The following is an 18,850-nucleotide window of genomic DNA, read 5'->3' on the forward strand; positions in this document are numbered from 1 at the left end:
AGACAACAGGCCTGTGGGAAAAGCCCCCCCTCAGCATTGTTAGGATGACACTGTTGTAAAAGCTGCTCAGAACAGTCACTCACAGCATCTTGAGGATCTCCACGTAGCAGCCCAGGATCCTGTCAGCCTGGGGGCTCAGCTCGATGCTGATGGTGCTGCAGGTGGGGCTGACCATCAGGCAGTCGATGAGGTTGGGCTCGCTGTCGTTGCCAACGCCGGCCGTCATCTTCTGGTTGGCCGTGTTGTTGCGCTCCACCTCCACGTGGATCTCGTTGGAGGTGACAATGACTGGTTTGAGGCGGGATTCAGTCAGGGTGGCCTCCTGAGAGACCAGGTCAGGGCTCGTGTGGAGAAGGCGCAGGGGGAGGTTGGGCTTTCGGTCGCACTGCTGCTGGCAGCCGTTCCGAATTTCCTTCAGGCTTGGCGAGTTGTCCCGACTGGATTTCACAAAGAAACAAATCATTTCAGTAGGCAGACAAACCAGCAGGGAGCAGGAGAGAGAGTGCAACACTGAGAAGCCACAATTTTTTGCAATTTCCCACTACATTTCACCCCAGCCCAGCGGATGGCTTTCCTCTGTGCAATCGGATTACTGAAATCAATTAAAAACATTAAAAGGCTCCAATAAGACTGTTCTGCAGCCCCTATTTGACAAAGACTTGAGCTTTCCATTACTCTAATTGACAGACCAGTTTAGTCTAAAGGTGAACTTTCCTGTCCAAGTTGTGCAAAGCTGTAACAGAATCCATGCCCAAGTATGTCTCTGGCTATAGTACATGCCCAGACATTTGTCTGCAGCCCTCGTGTCTGGAATTTGTGTTGGACACTGAGCAGCCCCTGTCCGTGCTCTACCATGAGGAAAGTCAGATAGGCATAAACAAACAGGAAACCTAGCAGAGGGGAACCCTCAGTGTCTACTGGAAACTGGCTCGTGTGTCAAGAACTGCGGCGTGTGAGGAATCAGATTTTCCACAATAACCAAGACAGTTGTGAAACCAGCTCGAGTTCAAAGCTGCAGATACACAGGGATTTACACACAGCCCCTAATTCAAGGTCTCACCCCTTGGTGAGTACCAGGGAAGGAAGGTTCAGCTTCTCTCAGGTTTTCCAGCACACCCATCTCACACTGATCCCGTTTGTGAAGAACACGTGGCTGGCTGGGGATTCACACTGACCTGTTGATGAATTCCTCGTAACAGGAATAAATGGCAGCTAAGCAGACAGCTACAAGATTTGGCAGGACCCTGGGATGTGGGCATTGTCCTGTTGGACCATGCATGCTGGAAAAGAAAAAACAAGAATGATCTCATTGCAAGGAAGGTTTCTGTGGGCAAAAGCAGTCAGACAGAATGAGGTGACAGACCTGGACAGGCATCCTTGGGGGATCTTCAGAAGGGCTATAACAGAGAGATACTTTAACCCTCTAGATCCAATGGCCCTACTTATGAACAAGGGTTGATGATTCAATTTAATTTATGTGGTATCTTTAAAGTCCTCCCAAAATCTCACACTTGAGTAAGCATAAGCTTGAAAGTTAATTTGAATCATTCTACAGAGGCTTTGAATCTAAATGTATATGAAGAATACATGCAGTGTGGAAGTAGGCAGAAAATCCCAGACCTATCTGAGAACTAGTATTTTGAAAAAGTGACTTCAGCAACACTGCTGGATGGACTTGATTAATTTGCTTTGATTTGCTGTTTGCCAGTACCAAAAAGCACCAGCTACTGTTAACAGCGAGGGTTGGCAGAAGTAACACACCAAAGCATGGACACAGGATTGGAAATACACCATAAATTAAATGTAACTAACCTGTGAATAAACTTCTTCACCACCTCCATTCCAGCATTCAGCTCATTCAAAGACAGAATGTACTCCTGAGTAAAGAGCCGCAACCGAGGGCACTTCCCAAAATCCTGCCCAAGAAGGAGAGACTCAGTGAAGATGGTGAATGTACATCAAAACTGTGGGTTTGCAAAAGAAACCAGCTCAAACAACTGAATTCACACTGCTATTATGCTGACAAGCTTCAGGAGAAAAGCATCTCTGCACACTGAAATAATGTTCGTCCCACTAATAATGACAGCGTTTCCAATCTTTTCTTCTCTTTATACCCACTTTGAAAACAAAGGTCTATATAATGAAACAAACAATTAAAAATTCAAAAACCTCACCTATACTTACATTTCTTCTGCACTTTTCACATAGTATTTTGATTTTGAAATACATTTTTTGTTTGGCGCTTTTGCTTCCACTCCTAACTGCAGATTTTTAGAAATAAAACCCAAAAAATATTATATTTCCATGTCTGGCATGAGTATCTATTCTGGTTTTAGAAAAAATCATTTTGACATGCTATCAATATGCAATCAAGTACAAAACCAGAGATCAGTTTTTCCTCCACAGATTTTACTCCAGCTACGCTGTGAATTTGACAGGTGAGCTCAAGAGTCACTTTCTTTAAATCCTGCAGTCAGAGAGGCACCTGCTAGCTGAAATCCTGCATCTCCTCACATCACCTGCTATTTTTAGATGTGAAATGAGTAAATTCTGCTGTCTGGAGAGTGTTATTCCACAGCACATTTCCTCACATTTACACAGGTGTAACCTTATTACACAGGTGTTGCAGAACTACAGAGCTGAATTTCCAAGTGGGGAACAAGGTCCACTGAGGACAAACAAGCACTCCCAGCTATTCCTCCACCAGCTGCCTGTGGATGCTATGCTGGAAAAAATACATGGCAGCTGAAATGTTAAAGAAATGCCATAAATGGTAATGAACTAGTGGTGGTCTGTAAAAGGGATGATAAACTCCCAGCACAGAAACCTTCTGCTAACTCATTTTGGTTTCAGGCACTTCTATAGCACAGCCTGCATTAACACCTGGTAAGTTTTTGACCAAAAACTTGAAAACAAGCTCAGACTGAACAATGTCTCCTTCAAGCCCTAAATGTCACTGCTGGTACTGAAAGGCTGCCTGGTAACCTCACCCAGCAAAGGGACTGTGGGCAATTCCACATCATTACAATTAGCATCATTAAACTTTTAACAGCTCCTTCTGGCAACCTGAACCAAGGGCAGGAGATCATGTGTGCTTCATAGAACATTTGATTAATTTCATGAACATGCCTTGCAAGACAGCTTTTGCAATTGCAATTTGCTTATGAAAGTTTTCAGCCTGTCCATGTGTCCTGACTGAAGCTGGAATCAAAGTCCAGGAGATCATAAAGAGGATGTCATTGCTGATCTCTAAAATAAAATTTAATATAATGCCCTATCACATACCAAGCACAGAACAACACACACCACCAATACTGTTTGCTCAAAAAAAAAAAATAAAAAAAGAAAGAAGGGTTTATATTCAAACATTTTGGCTGAGCCTACAAACAGATGAAACCCAAAGGTTTGGGAGGCTGCTGAGCACTCCTCAAATAACTCAGCACACAACTGTCTCCACTCCTCCAGTATTATCACCAAAACAAAAACCTATCCTGGTTCTTTCGAGATCTTAAAATCAAAGATAAACGAGACACTCTTTCCCCATTTTATAGGTAGAAAACTGTGGAGCAAAACTTGTTGGGAATTTTCAAAGGCCACAGAAGAAACTGGAGGCAAAGGTGGGAAGAGCCAGCTCAGTCTCTGCCCCAGGGACTGCACGGGGCCTCCTCAGGGGATGGAGTTTAGTGTCCCCCTGAAGAGTAACTTCATTTATGTGCACACACACACACATTCTCTAAAGCACTATTCAGTACAGAAGTCCCCAGAGAGTGGTAAAGTGCCCAAATCCACTCCAATTAATACCTGACACCATAAATTCTCCAACTACACACTGCGGTGCAGACATGTTGATTTTCAATCTGCAAATGTTAAGTATGGTAAATATACCCAATTCTCTGAAGGTAACCAAATACAAGCATTACACTATGCATTTAGATTTTATTTGAGACCCCTCAAGAGCTCTGGATGCTTTAAAAAAATCAGTCTGGAATCCAAGAATAACATTTACAGAATATTTCACTGAACACTACAGAATATTCAAAAATGTTTACATGTCTGCATAGTGCTGGCACAGAGCCAGGAATATGACCTTTTTGCCATCTTGGGCTCTCTACCTAGTTCTGTAAACTCCGGGAGATAAATAATATGATTGGAAAAATAAGAAATATGAACTGTTTTCTACTGGTTCATGCTAATCACAGCATGATAACAGATGGTCTCTAAAGTTATATGTTAGTGAAAAGAAGTTGATTATGAAGTTACAGAGGTTCATCCTTGAGATCACAGCCAAACCAACTGCCTTAAATATTTTATTTTACTTATTTGTTATTCTTTGCCACTGCATTGTGAAGAAAGATTTCTTCATGTAACTTAAAAATATTGGCAGGAAACTTAATACGCCACAAAAGCTGGAGAGCTGATAAATAACCCAGATACTAATACCTCTATTAGGAAAGGAATATGGATCATGTAAGAACATTTTCAGAGTTTGGGGGAGGGGAATCTGGTCTACAGGGTGGAAAGCAAAGCAGGGCATTTATTTCAAATACTGACAAGGAATTGATCAGCAATGAGAAGAGAGAAAGTCTGGGTAAGAACAGTCATAAAATGATAGAGCACCTAAATCCTGTAATGAGAAGGAAGAACAGCAGTAGAAAAGGAGTAGAAAAGTATAAGGATATTCAGGAAACCAAAGTAAGAACTTGCTGGACACGGCCTAAAGAAAAATGGAAACCAAGAGGGCTGGTGGTGTCTTACAGAAAAAGTGTTGAGGGCTCAGCTCAAAATGAACAAAGTCCTCATTCTGCTTTTGTTCTTTATTTGATTTTAAACTGTTTTAACTGCAAAGATGGCATGCAGGGAATAAATAAGGAGCCAAGGGCCAGGTGGGAAAGAGCTGGAGCTGCATATGCTGCCAAAAGAAACATCCCTCAAAGCACGGCTTTGCTCAGATGCTTTTGAGGATCCCACTGAAAGCTTATTAGCTCTGCACTGATGAAGTGACACACAATTACACACAGCACTCACACTTTGGGGGGCACATTTAGATACAACAGGCATGACAGGCAGAGGATCACAGAAGGTGTGGCAGGAAAACCTGCCCAGACTGCTGGAGCCCCCCTGAGCACTCACCATGTTGTGTTTGAGGATCCTCTGCACCACCGGGGTGAACACCTCGATCACCACCATGGACCGCGGGCGCTCTCGGCAGTGCTGCAAGGAGCAACAGGTGAGCTGTTCCTGTGAGCTGCAGGAGCCCTGGAGATGGGCACGCCCTGGCTCCACACCCCAGGCACGGATTACCCCAACATTAGCAAAATTCAAGGGCTAAATTAATCTTTCCTGAGATTAAGGCACCCATAACGCTGCTCGTTCCTATGGATTTGCTGGCACCCAGTAGAAGATTCCCATGGGAGCTCACAAACTGCAAATTCCCTTCCTTTTCCCCCATTATTCCCAAAAGTCACTGCAATGCACCATTTTGGGGTCTTATTGCCAACAGTTTTAAAAGGAAAGAGGCTGGGGGTAGGAAGATATGACCACACAGGCACTGTAATGCCACAAACCTCCTTTCTCTGGGATCCAGCCTGAAAACCTGTGGTGGATCTTGGGAGGTACCAACAACCCACTCTCCCATCACAGGATGAAATATATAATCATCATGTATCAGTCAGAGTAATTTAGGTTGGGAAAGACTTCTGAAAGTCATCTGGTCCAACCCCCTGCTCAAGACAGGGCTGATTTTGAAGCTAAATTCTCCTTCTCAGTACCCTGTCCACTTCTGTTCTGGGAAGTTCATAACCTGTTTCCCTTCCTTCAACTATTGCACACATTTACAGACACTTGGGTGCCCATCTCTGAGAAACATCAAAGAATCGAAAAATCCCAAATCAGGAATAAAAATGCATCAGGTCTGAGGCTACTGATGACCTAAGAGTGCTTATAAAAATGCAAGACTCAGTTTCTGTAGGAAGAAGCAGCTGATGAATAACTCTGGATGGGAATTACAAGCAGCACCCAGAACGTTTGACAAATCCATACCCAGTCATCAGCAAGCAAATTTAAGCAGACTCAAAACTGAGACTCAAACAGGCCTTGAGGAACAGCAGTATTTTTAAATCCACAAGGTCTGCAATCCAAAGTACCCTGAAGTTTATGGATAAAGAATACAAAATGCAGAGCAAGCATGGATTTACCAGAGAAGAGGATGAGTCCTTATGACCTTCCCACTGCCATTACCCATAAGGGCTGAGTTACACACACCTGAACACAGTGGCTGCAGTGATTTCTGCATTAGCTCAACACAGCATGCAGTAGGATACATCTCTTGTACCCAGACTGAGGTGTGGGAGTCTCAAAATTTTAACTCTCACACAGTATCAGGACAAAACACTCTGATATACTAAGCATATGATGGTATTTATCATAATGGTGCTGTTCACCATTTCAGTATCTTTGCCTGCTGACCAAAAACTCAACTCAATCTGGGCAGGAGGTAAGAAGTTACAGAAAAAAAACAACTCCCCACTCAAAGAACAGCAGTCATATACAACTATGAGATTTGAGAAAGCAAAGCTGTTCTGATACCTTGCAGAAGAATTCACAGAGGTCAGGAGGAGGATGGTTGTTTTCCAGCAAAGGTGCAATTGCCTTTAAAAAGAAAGGGAGAAAAAGGAGAAAAATTAAATTTCAAGGTAGCAACTGAAGAAAGCATATTGCAGGGAAGTATTTTTCTTGGGGGCATAAAATCTCACTTTAGAAAAGGACAAAAGCATCAAAAAGAGAAATTAGAGGTGGGCCATGTGTTTATTTTATAAGTAAGCTCAAGCATACCTCTGCTATGAATCCTCAGGAAAACTCTGCTTTTAACTACATCAGTGTAAATATGTAAAACAGGCAATGGAGTGCACTATTTATAATGGTTTAAATGGAAACAGGAACAGACCTTTTTGCTTTAGGATGTAATAAAGCAAGGATGAATCTGGCTCACTTTTTCAGCTAGAACATCTCCCTAAAAGAAAAAACTGAACACCACCACACACACATATCCTTTGTGAATGAGTTCAAGCACATTTTTTGTGAGAAAGAGCTCACTAAAAGCAACTTAGCACTGCTCTTACCTGGGAAGAACCTATTTATCAAAATCAAGCATTCCTCTGTTGCTGCACAAACCAATGTGCTTATGCTGGGTAAACACACTGGAGGTCATACTTGCCACTGAGGGGGTAATGAACTTATGCTGCTGTTGCTTCCTTTGTAAACTAGAAAATGGTACCAGAATAACATATTCTATGTGGTGGTGCCTTCAGGCCTTTCCACTCTTCAGTTACAGGGATTCCCAGTACCCATTCCCACGTAAAACACTAAACACAGCAGCCAGGACATTCTGTATTAAGCAACTGAACACCAGATATTTTATCTGGATGGCACCTGGGGCTTTACTAAGGCTTTGCTTTGGTTTTTGCTCTCCCTCTCATCTCCTTACTCAGCCCTGCGAGTCTTGCAGCAGCTGTGTTTTCATAGAGGTCAAGATCAGTGTGAATTTTAACAACAAAACCCAAGCAAACTGCAAAGCTCTGTTTGGTTACATGTCAGAATTATGATACTCATCATCCTGTGCCATCCCTCTGCAACTGGTCACTCCTCCTCTGCTGGTGGCCCAGCCACAGGGCATTGATAGAGAGCACTCCATCCAGCTGGGAGAGCTCAGAACATCCTTGCTCCCCATCCAACACCTGAGCTCAAGATCTTTCCTGAACCCATCTTTGGGATTGTTTGCTTCAGGATAACAACAACAGAGACAGGCAGAGGTCATGGCTCTGCCTCTGTGGTCAGTGTGGCAGACTGACAGGACCTTTCCAGGGTTTTCCTCATGAGTTAATTGCCAGAAGCAGCCACGTGCTGTGCCACCTTGTGCTGTGCCACCTTGTGCTGTGCCACGTTGCCCAGCCGTGGTGACACGTGTGTCCCATCCTGAGCAGGAGGGGATTGGCTGGGATATTGGGATATTGATCTGCCCCAGCACCATCCAGACAAGGAAAGCTGGTCCCATCTGCACGGCCAAGCACTGTGTACTTTCCACATGCTGCATAAACACACACTATTAGCAATTCTTTCCAGGAATAGCCCGGGTTATCTGGGTAATGGCAGTGAGCTCTGAATGCCCAGGAACTGCCAGCTCCTTAATGGCTTGGAATCAAACCTACACGAGGGCAGGACCTGGGCTGGAGAAGCCATCACCCAGAACAGAGCTGAAAGGACCTTTGGAGGCCACCAGGCTCACCTTCCCTGCTCACAGCAGGGCCACCTCTCATATTTTATTTTAAAATCATTCCCCTAGTTGTAACTGGGTGCCTGAACTACCCTTGGCACTGGAGTTAAATGAAAGTTACAGCAAAGAAAAGTAAATGCTACATCAGGGATTTATGTCATTGTTTGATTCCAGCTAGAAGGGTACCTTAAACAGCAGTTAAACACAATTAACACCTACTAGCAGCTACCTGCCACCTTGTCATTTTGCAGAAAGAGTCACAGAGATGTGATACAGTCAGGTGGTGGGGAGGCTCTAGATTAGATTACTGTGAAAATCTCCTGGAAATTGCCAGAAAATTAAATTAAATCACAGTGATGAGGAACCAAGTTCCACCTCTCTAATACTTTGTTTCACAAGCAACAGAGCTGCATTTGATTCACTTATTTCTACAGCTAAATAAATGTGACCTACAAAAAAGAAAAAAAGTTGAAGAGGATATTTTTGAAAATAAGTTAGCAGGGAGTTAAACTGGAATGACACAAGAGCAATCCCTTGCTCACATACCCTCAGCAATGGAGACATTCTGTATATGGTAGCATTAGCCCCTCAGGAAACTACTCAGCCTAAGGGTTTTATAGGGCACATCTGGAAATGATGGGGTTGGACTATTTAAAGTACAGATACAGATATGGGTATTGCTGTGTAGCCTCCTAAGGAGGCCATTTGGAGAGACTGTTAACACTCAGCCTGCTGTGCTCTCTCACACAGGCTGATGAGAAAGCTTTATTGTCATTCGTCTATGAAATAAGAATAGAGAAATGACAAAGCCACACAAAAAATAGACAAATGGTTTTCATTCCTGCCTAAGCTCAGCAGCACTGGTGGAAAGGCTTTCACATTTGCCCTACTTCACTGGGGCAGAGACAGGCACTGAGAGAACTGTTATCAAACAATACAGATTTGTCCTCAGCTTTTGACAGAAAGGTACTCACCACAATAATGCTCTCGTGGTCTTGAGTGGTTAAGTTGTTGTTCTGAAAGAGTTGAATAGAAGAAAGATGAGTGAGCCAAGAGCACCCTTGAGCTGTTACATCAGCACACACAGTCCTCAGCTACCACCAGACACAAGAAGAAAGGCTCAATTGCTTATTTCCTGAATAAAAGTCATGGCATTAAAATCATTCTCCTAAAGGAGGTGGTGCAGTGCCTGCTGTGAGGACTGGAGCAAGCCCTCATTTCTCCTTCAGCTCAGCACAAACACCAGGATGCCAGAGGTCTCAATCAGTTGAGAAAGTAAAGCCAGCAATACATTCCTTTAAAATGTTTTCTTAGGACAAGCTCTATGTCTTTACAAAAATTATTAAAAGGATTGTTGTGGTGGGGTTTTTTTGTGGCCAGTTTTCCCAAAATTCCTTCTTTGAACACAGTACCAGGAAAAGCCAATAAATTGACTGGAAGTCACCTATGCTACCACCTATGCAGAAGAGTTTGCTCTTTTCCAGCAGCATGATCCATCCAGAGGTTACAATGGTGTGAGTTGCTAAGATTTTTGATTACTGCAAAAAAAAACAATAGGGGATTTTTTTTCTTATATCAAATCCTTCTGCTATCACATGGAACTAAGACAAGAAAAGCCTGCTTGGCATTACAATTCCTGTCCATGAAAAGTGAAATATTTGAAACAGATGTTATAGGAGGAAGATCGATAACTCTGAAGAAATACACTTTTCTTTATCAGAATTAATAAAAATAAAATAGCTGCACAATTCATTTATTGGTGCGCGTATATATATTGATACAAAAATTATTGGTCAGGGAAGCAACGCCAATGGAACAGAAGTCAAAGGGAGCTTTACCGCTGATTTAGGGCATGAGTTAAACCCATGTAAATTTACCGTAGATAATTAAAAAACCAAAGAAACAAAAAACCAACCAACCACAAAAACCAAACCAACAAACACAAGATAAATGGGGCTTGTTTTGTTTCCAGAAATCCACGTAAGATGGGTCAAATTTTCCCTCTCCCCAGCAAGTGCAAACTCCACTCAAGTGAGCAGAAGTCACGAGCAGACTCGCCGGCAGAATTTTGACAGCCCAAGTTAAAGTAAAACCCACCCCCAAACTTTTAACTGTTTGTCTCTCATGCGAGAGCAGCAGGAGCCCTGCTGAGGTACCTCTGAGAGCAGCTTGGAGACGATCTCCAGGGGTGCCTGGTGGATGGAGTCGTCCTGCAGCGGGGACGTCAGGGCCATGTCCACCAGCGTCCGGATCTCCTTCAGCACCACCTCCCAGCGGCTGGGGTTGCTCAGCACCTTCTTGTACTTGTAAATCTTCTTCTGCAAGACACGTCAGAGGCCACACTGACACCACCATAAACACCCTGAATGCAGCTGTGCTTCCCACTGCCCATGGAGCTGCTTTGTATGCCGAGTTTTGCCTTTTCTGGTGGCTGAAACACTGTACTTGAAATATTTAAATGAAAAATAAAACCTTTTATGCCTAAACCAGTTTCTTCTGTGGAAGCAATGAGAAACCATAATTCTTTTCATTTCAAAATGAGTTTTTTAACTCCAGAGCCTCTTTCTTTTCATCATCTCCTCTCACAAACACCTTCCTCAGGCTAACAACAGATACTTGCTATTGAATGGTTTCTAAAGCTTAAGTTCTTTTTAAGAGCAAGGGGGGAGAGAGAGAGAGGCCATCAAAACATCACACTTCTAGATCCTTCATTCTGAATGTGAATTCATATTCAGAATTCATTTCAACTTTACCAAACCAAAAAAAAAAAAAAAATCTCATAGACAGTCTTGAAGAAGCCTGAAAAGTCATGATGGCACCTTCCAGCTGTAAGAGAAGTCAACCTGTAAGTCTCCAAATCTTCCACACAACAGCATTTCCACCCTCAAGAACAGCATCCTGATTGTCTAATCCCATGTGCTCCAGTTCCCTGCCTGCCCCTGACCATGTCCAAGCTATTTCATCAACTGCCCCATCCACAGACCAGCTGGATAAGAGAGGACAACTCTCACACCTCAGCAGCCACGTGACCACAAACTATGGAACAGAGGCTGCTTGATATTATGAAAAGCAATCTTTAGAGAAAGCCCACCCACCCACCCAAATTCCCAGAGGTGGCTTGGTGGCACTCTGCAAGTTCAAGGAAATGATGATGAGGGTTCAAACATCACGTCTGAAAACAACATGAGGGGCACATGAGAGCCAGGAGGGGGTCCAAAGAGTGGAGGCAGTGCCAGAGGCAGGGAAGGAGCTGTGCACTGAGGGACAGCAACTGCCAGGGCCCCAACTTGTGTTTAGTTCACACTCCCTTCCACTCCCCTCTCTGCAGGAGCCTGGGATGTTGAGAAGTCTGGACACAGGCTCAGGTTTATTTAACAGCACTGGCTGGGCACTCATGTTTACATGAAAACATCAGAGTTTTGCACTAAAAACGGATCTTACATTCCTCATCAGCATTTCCATGAAAATCACATAAACTGCCCATGTTGTGCAGCTTGGCAGATTCCAGCTGCACGTTTTGGGCTGTACATGAGCGTAACACTCTGCACAGGGCCCGTGTGCTTTGCTTGGCTGTGGAGCTCTGTGGCTCCTGGCATTTCCCCCGTGCTGGCCCAGGGCAGCCCCAGCAGGAACCACCTGAGCTCTCTGCTTATCAGCCACTTCCTTCCCAGCCTGGAGCAGATCTACTGCTCTGCAGCCAACAGGCACCTCTGAACCCCACCTGAAACACAGGAGAGGAGAACAATGCAGAAAAATGCAGATTTCATAGGCACTGGGTTTGTCAGCACTGTTAGAGGGGGAGAGGAGAGTGGCACTAGGCTGACATGTCAAGGCTGATAAAGCAATCCAATTATCTTTTTAATTAAATTCATGCCAAGTACAAAAGCACATTGGCAGTCTAGTTCACACTTCCAGTGCATTTTAAGCCACTGAAAAGCTGAAGGAACATAAAAACATGCTGCAGACATTATCAAATGTGGCTGGGATTTCAAAACTGCACAAAAGTCTTTGTTCTTCTGAGCTCCTTGGGACAGAGAGAATCCAACAGTGATTTTAAGCTACCAGCACTACTTCTAGATCACAGATTTCTTGGACTCTTTAGGAAACTTCAACCATAGAATTTAATTTCTCTTATTCATGTAGTGCCTTTATTTAGGGTCTTTTTGTTAGACCCACTCCAGCACTAAATTTAAAGTCACTCAGATGGTTTTTTAACTGGAAACAACTCCTTTCTGACTAATTAGATAGTTTCTAAACTGGAAACTACTCCTTTCTGATTAATTGAGGACACTAAACCAAGCTGGCTCAAGAGATACAATTTCCAATGCTGAAACCTATTTCTTGGCCCTGTACTATGAAGAAGTCAAATCAGAATTAGAAGCTGACAAAACACGGGGACAGGGGGAGGGTGAGAGTTAGACCACTGGGTTCTTGCATCCCTGCCTCTCTGGGCTGCCCCTTTTTGGGTGAGTTACAACTCATTTTAGAGCAGCTCCTCCAGCCCAAGGGGAAGCTGCTGAAGGGAGCTCTTGCCCAACAGGACGCTGCTCAGACGACTCCACCACAAATATCCTTCTTTTGCTGTCAAATCCAGCCTTGCTTGGAGCGAGGGAGGAGGAAGGGAGGTTTTCTTTCCCCTTCAGAGATGTCCATTAAAAGTCAGAATGCTGATGGTGCTGACGTGCATCAGAAGGAGGACAGCAGGAGCTTTACCCACTGCCATGCAGGGAGGACCAGCCAAAGCTCCTGCTCAGGGCAGGCAGGGACTCAAGGGGAGCATCAGGGGGCAGCCACCCCTGCAGACACACCAAGCCTGCTGCAAGCACAGAATCCAAGCCTATCAGTGTGTGCTGCACGTTTCCAGCACAAAGGACTGAGTGGCACTGACAGGCTGAGCTGCAGCCTGCAAACAGCATTACAGGAGTCTTGAATGATGGTGGGAAAGCAGCAGCAAATAAATAAATAAATAGAGGAGCCATCCCCAGGAGGGTTGAACTCTGCTGTCCTGAACCTTTGGCCATGGTTACAGTGCTGTTTTTCTCAGCAGAATGCTTTTCACTGTTGAGCGCCTTGCTGAAAGCCTCAATTAAAGCCTGAAACCTATCAGTGGGTTACAGAAGCAATTTGCTGTGTCTCAGCAAGCACTTAGGCAACACTGAGCCATCTGCTCCATTCTACCTGTGCTGGCTCCAGAGCAGGGAGCAACAATCACTCACAAGCTGAAAAACAAAGCTGCCTGCTAAAGACCCACATGGAGAACAAGGATGTCAGTCCAGGGGTTCACTCCTCCTGGATGTAGCTGTAAAAGATGCCTCCAAGTTGCTGAAAAAAATTCACACAACATTTATCATTAATAGCCTGGAAAAAAAATACCAGGGTAGGAATCCAGTTTCTAGGGGGATTTCACTAAAAGCTCCTGTGAAAATTTATGTGAGTGAAAATAAGATATGCCAACTTGGAATTTGACCCTCCTAGTTACTGACCAGCCAGAGCCACACAGCCAGTGTCACTCGAAAATCTTGCCATGCTGACTTTAAATGCAAAACCACTGAATTTATTAAGTACCCAGAAGAAGCAGAATGAGGAGAATAAGTGACACTGACAGGGCATCCTTCATTCCCAAATCACTCTAATTAATTAAGTCTTGCAGAAACTCCAAGACCTAAGTCTCAATCCTCTTTTACAGGAGGAAGGAACTGAAGTCCATGTATGAAAAATTACTTTTCTAGAGTTATTAAGCTAGGAAATGTGACAAAAATCTATAAGCAGTAATTTTTGCCATCAGTGATCAAAAGCCTTTGAACACTGCTGTGAACAGAAACTTCAAGAGAGCCTAGGAAACTCTCAGCTTTTTTAAGTAAGGTCTTCCTATATTTTTCTATCCTATAATAGCCTCATCTTGTAGCCCTTGCTCATACACCACTTTCTTGGGCAAGAATGATAATACTGATGTAGTCAACAGCTAAGAAAAATGGACTCTAATGCACAAAATCAGCCAGCATGGAACATTTGCCTTGTTCAGCCCTAGCAAGACCTTTCATGTTAGGAACATCTTAAAGCAGTGACCACACCTGATCCAAAAAGGGAAAAATGAAGTTAGCCTTTTTGATGACAAAATTTCATCCTTGCTTTGCCACTGCCAGCCAGAGAACGTTCTGTACTCTCGGGAACCTGTCTTCCCATCAGCAAATACTATTTCATTACATAAAGAAAATTAATGGCCATCCCTAATGCTGAAGAGCCTGCTAAATTCTAGCTCTCTTCCCCTTTTTGACCACATGCAGCCTGAAAAGGATCACTTGAGTCCTTAGCAGGGAGGCTCCAGCAGGATGGGACAGGATAGGGCTTCAGCAGGATGGGACAGGTTGGGGCTCCTGCAGGATGGGACAGGCTGGGGCTCCTGCAGGATGGGACAGGCTGGGGCTCCTGCAGGATGGGACAGGACGCAGCTCCTGCAGGATGGGACAGGCTGGATCTCCTGCAGGATGGGACAGGCTGGGGCTCCTGCAGGATGGGACAGGTTGGATCTGCTGCAGGATGGGACAGGCTGGATCTGCTGCAGGATGGGACAGGCTGGATCTGCTGAGGAATGGGACAGGCTGGGGCTCCTGCAGGAACGGGACAGGATGGGGCTCCTGCAGGATGGGACAGGATGGGGCTCCTGCAGGATGGGACAGGCTGCAGCTCCTGCAGGATGGGACAGGCTGGGGCTCCTGCAGGAACAGGACAAGGCTGCAGCTCCTGCAGGATGGGACAGGATGGAGCTCCTGCAGGATGGGACAGGATGGGGCTCCTGCAGGATGGGACAGGATGGAGCTCCTGCAGGATGGGACAGGATGGAGCTCCTGCAGGATGGGACAGGCTGGGGCTCCTGCAGGATGGGACAGGCTGGGGCTCCTGCAGGATGGGACAGGCTGGGGCTCCTGCAGGAACAGGACAAGGCTGCAGCTCCTGCAGGAACGGGCACTGCCCTGGAGGGCTGTGGGTGCCAGCAATTGTTTATTTCTTGCTGAGCAACGAGAGCAGCTCCAGCAAGAGGGAAAAGGTCAGGCTCCCGCACAAAGGTCCCCCCAGCTCATTGCGGGGACGGTGACACGGGCTAGTGTTACACTGGATGTTGACAGTGCTTATGTAAAATGGAGGTGCCTCCTGCTAGATGCAAATCTGCAAAGATAAAAACAACACCGAGAGCAGACTCTGGAAAGGTTTTCTCCGCTGCAGCAGAACATTTTGTTCAAACAAGGAACAGGAAGAGCTGCTGGCGATGTCCAACACACATGTTGGCCTATCCTACAAAGCCCAGGTGCACCATGTATTCTGCAGCATCACCTGCTAGTATGACCTTTAACTCATTATCTTCATGCAATCAAAGAGGGCATGGCATCCCTAAAGTTGGCCACACCCATATTCTGCTTTTAATATTAGCAGGTATCACTTCACAGTATTCTGAAAAATACCTAACATTAAGTTTCTGCAAATAGAATTTTCTCTGAAAGTCAGAGATGGACTTAAATCACCAGTTGAATCCACTGAAAGCTTTTGGAACTATGTTCCTGCCTGCAACATCTACCAATATTAAAAAAAAAAAGAAACTTACCTGAAAGGACTAAGTCATAGAAAGTCTCAATCCAGCCAAAGGACTGGGATGAGATTATGGAAACTTTTCTAAATCAGGGACTTCAAACTGCTCATGCTGCAGTAATCAAACTCTTCCTGACCTTCTGAAAGTTCTGTACAGAAAGATGTGCTGCTCTCTAAAATAAAGATATGCTGTGAAACAGCAGCAGCAAACTTTTGCTCGCCACCATGTTTTCAGGTCACAGCATTTTTTACATATTTCATTCTACCTGGTGCAAAATGCTGAAGTGCATCAAGTTCTCTGCTTCAGTTGCTTCTCTGAATGCAATTGCCTTGGTCAAGGCTCAGTTCCCCAAAAATTCCTTGCCACAGGCCAGAGAAATGGAGGGAAATATTATAGGATAAGCTCTTCTGATTCTCACTCAGTAAAGTCTAAATAACACTTTGTTTTTCACCAACTCACATAGAAAAGATCTTGGTAAAATCACCATTATTTATTACACTGAGACTGGCACCTGTGAATCTGTGACCTGAGTAAATTCACCCAGTGACATTCTCTGCCCTGAGCAGCTCACAGTCTACATGATTAAAAGCAAGAAGGAGAGAAAGAGCACGAAAACCAAGGTGATTTCCTTGATGTCATATGGCGAGCCAGGAACAGCGCAGAACTGAAGTGTTCTGACCCTCAGGCCTCCAAGGCAATTGCTGGATCCTGGTGCCCCAAGGTGAAACACCACTGGCAGGCCCTGTGCCTGCGGCAGCTTGGATGCTGATACCCTCTTGCTCTGCTTCCCCATCTTACCACCACATTTTTCAGTCTACCCTGATTCACCTGGTTTTTTCATCAGTGTCTCCAGATCTCACTAAGCCAGGCAAGAAGAACCCTCCAGGGCTCAGGTCAGATCTGTTCCAGAGCTGCCAGAACCCCCAAGGCTCAGGTCAGATCTGTTCCCAGAACCCCCAAGGCCCAGGTCAGCTCCATCCATCAACATCTCCCAGAGCCAGAGTTCAATGGGTTCAGCAAGCTGACGTGGGTTCAGCTGTTACTGATGCACGAGCTGGAACAACCACACAGACCCTTCCCCCAGGCACAGGGTTTGTCCTTTGCTCAGGTACCACTGGCACAGCACCACTGCAAAGGAAAGGAATGCTGAAATAAACACAATTTTAAAGGCGTGCGACAGACACAGAACGCATTCCTGCTGGAACCAGAAGTGCAAAGTGGACACAGGACACAGGGGGGTGACAGGGCAGCTCCTCAGTCACCTCTCAGCATGACACTGGGCAGCTGCAACACTAATGCACTGAAGAACTTGCTCCCAAAGCATATTATATATCTTATCTACATATATATATATCCATCCTCCTCCTTTGCACACAGCTGTCAACTGACTGCCCATCCTTCTGGGCTTCTGCTCTCTGATGTGCTCAACACTGCTGCAAAGAGATCCTTCAGTAACAATAGGGGATGAGAGGATGGAACAGGAAGGATATTTTACCCAAGGGAAAGGAAGAAAAATGAAATCATGAAATTCATGAGCTACACTGAAGATAAACCTGCATGCAAACGCAGTGTGTGTATCTCCAAAAACTGAAAGAAACTCAAAAATTGTGGCTTCCTTCTAGGGAAGAGGTCATCCTTGGCAGACCTCCCCACTACCAAGCAAAGCAACTGGGCTTTGTTTCTGCTGCTGCCTTGTCCTCCCTTGAATCCCTGCACAGCCCTCGAGTCTCTCTAAGATGCAGAACAGAGCTGGTGGAGTCAAACCCAGCCCTACCTCATTCCTGCCTCTGAGGTGCCCTAAACCCAGCCAGAAAACGCAAAAAGCCAGCGGTGGCTCCAGCTGCACTTTGCCTGGGCTAATGTGGTTTCTCCTGTAATCAGACCTGTCCACAGGGGAGATGTTTTTTGGCATGGGTGGCGCTGATGCATTCCCCGAAACCCTCCATCCCTGCTTCCATTTCCTTTTGGCAAACGTTCCCATTCTTCAGGCCCCAGTTCCAGCACCAGCTTTACACTTCAGGTTGGCAAAACATCAGCTTTCATCCTGCACACAGCAACTGCTGTTCCATGTTTTTCGTAGCAGAGCCAAGTTGGGGTTTGTTTTTAATGTTGCTTTGGCTATGCGGAATTTCACTATGACTGCAGATACTCCAGCAGAAGCACAAGCCACTCCCTGCTTGCAAAAAGCACTGGTATCTTGGGTTGAAAATTCCATGTGACATCTCCCCAAATGAAGAAATATTCTAAAATATCTTGCCCATGAGCATTTGGGTGTTTTGGTTCGGTTTTTTTCACTATGCAGAAATCACACAACATTTTTTCTTCCTTATCTTGGGCAGGAGAACAAACTTCCAAACAGTTTATCAACACAATTGTCCCAGACATACAGGAAAGGTTTGCCCTAACTGCAGGCTGGTGAGGAGGAAGTTTACAAACCCTCCTGAGTTACTCGACTATCTTCTGCAGAATGAGTGAGAAAAATGTTCATAGAGAGTTTGCTGGCCTGCCTCACTCAACAGGGCAGGAGCCAGACACCCTGCTCGAGCTACAGGACTTGAACAGCCTCTGACTCATCAGCAGAGGGAGGTTTCAAACATGCTCAGACACAGCTGCCTCCTCCTCTAGCAGGACTCACTGCTCCCTGCAGCAGCTCTGGCCCTTTTCTCCAGAGCAGCAAATGCCCCACATGGCCACTGTCTGCACATCAGGATCTCAGTGTTCTGACATCCAGAGGTGTGAGTCTGACCTGCTCCTGTATCTGCAGCATGACCCAGAGTCAGAAAAATAATGTCCAATTCAAATAAAAATTAAAAAAAAATTAAAGCAGACTACTAGAAAAAAGTGTGTACCATACACACTCCACACTTTCTGAAGCCTTCAGTGGACTAACTGCATTGAGTGCACAGGGACAAAAAGGTAGTATGTAATAACTAAAGCACAGCAGACACGGTGTTACTGTGGATTTTGACACGCAGCAAACAGAGCACAGATGCCACAAG

The 18,850-nt window shown here is 45.1% G+C and overlaps 1 protein-coding gene across 1 annotated transcript in view; it reads right to left on the reverse strand.

The window, feature by feature from the left end:
• Nucleotides 1–18,850, reverse strand: part of CMIP (c-Maf inducing protein) — a 130,423-nt gene that overhangs the window by 24,546 nt on the left and 87,027 nt on the right. The window contains exons 4-10 of the mRNA XM_064723244.1: nt 10,426–10,587; nt 9,244–9,285; nt 6,586–6,648; nt 5,131–5,211; nt 1,813–1,916; nt 1,176–1,280; nt 84–437 (exon numbers count right to left, since the gene is read on the reverse strand). Coding sequence (XP_064579314.1) covers nt 84–437; nt 1,176–1,280; nt 1,813–1,916; nt 5,131–5,211; nt 6,586–6,648; nt 9,244–9,285; nt 10,426–10,587 — 911 coding nt within the window. The remainder of the gene's footprint in view (nt 1–83; nt 438–1,175; nt 1,281–1,812; nt 1,917–5,130; nt 5,212–6,585; nt 6,649–9,243; nt 9,286–10,425; nt 10,588–18,850) is intronic.

Source organism: Zonotrichia leucophrys, chromosome 11 (assembly GCF_028769735.1).
Source record: "Zonotrichia leucophrys gambelii isolate GWCS_2022_RI chromosome 11, RI_Zleu_2.0, whole genome shotgun sequence".
In the NCBI taxonomy this organism is placed as follows: domain Eukaryota; kingdom Metazoa; phylum Chordata; class Aves; order Passeriformes; family Passerellidae; genus Zonotrichia; species Zonotrichia leucophrys.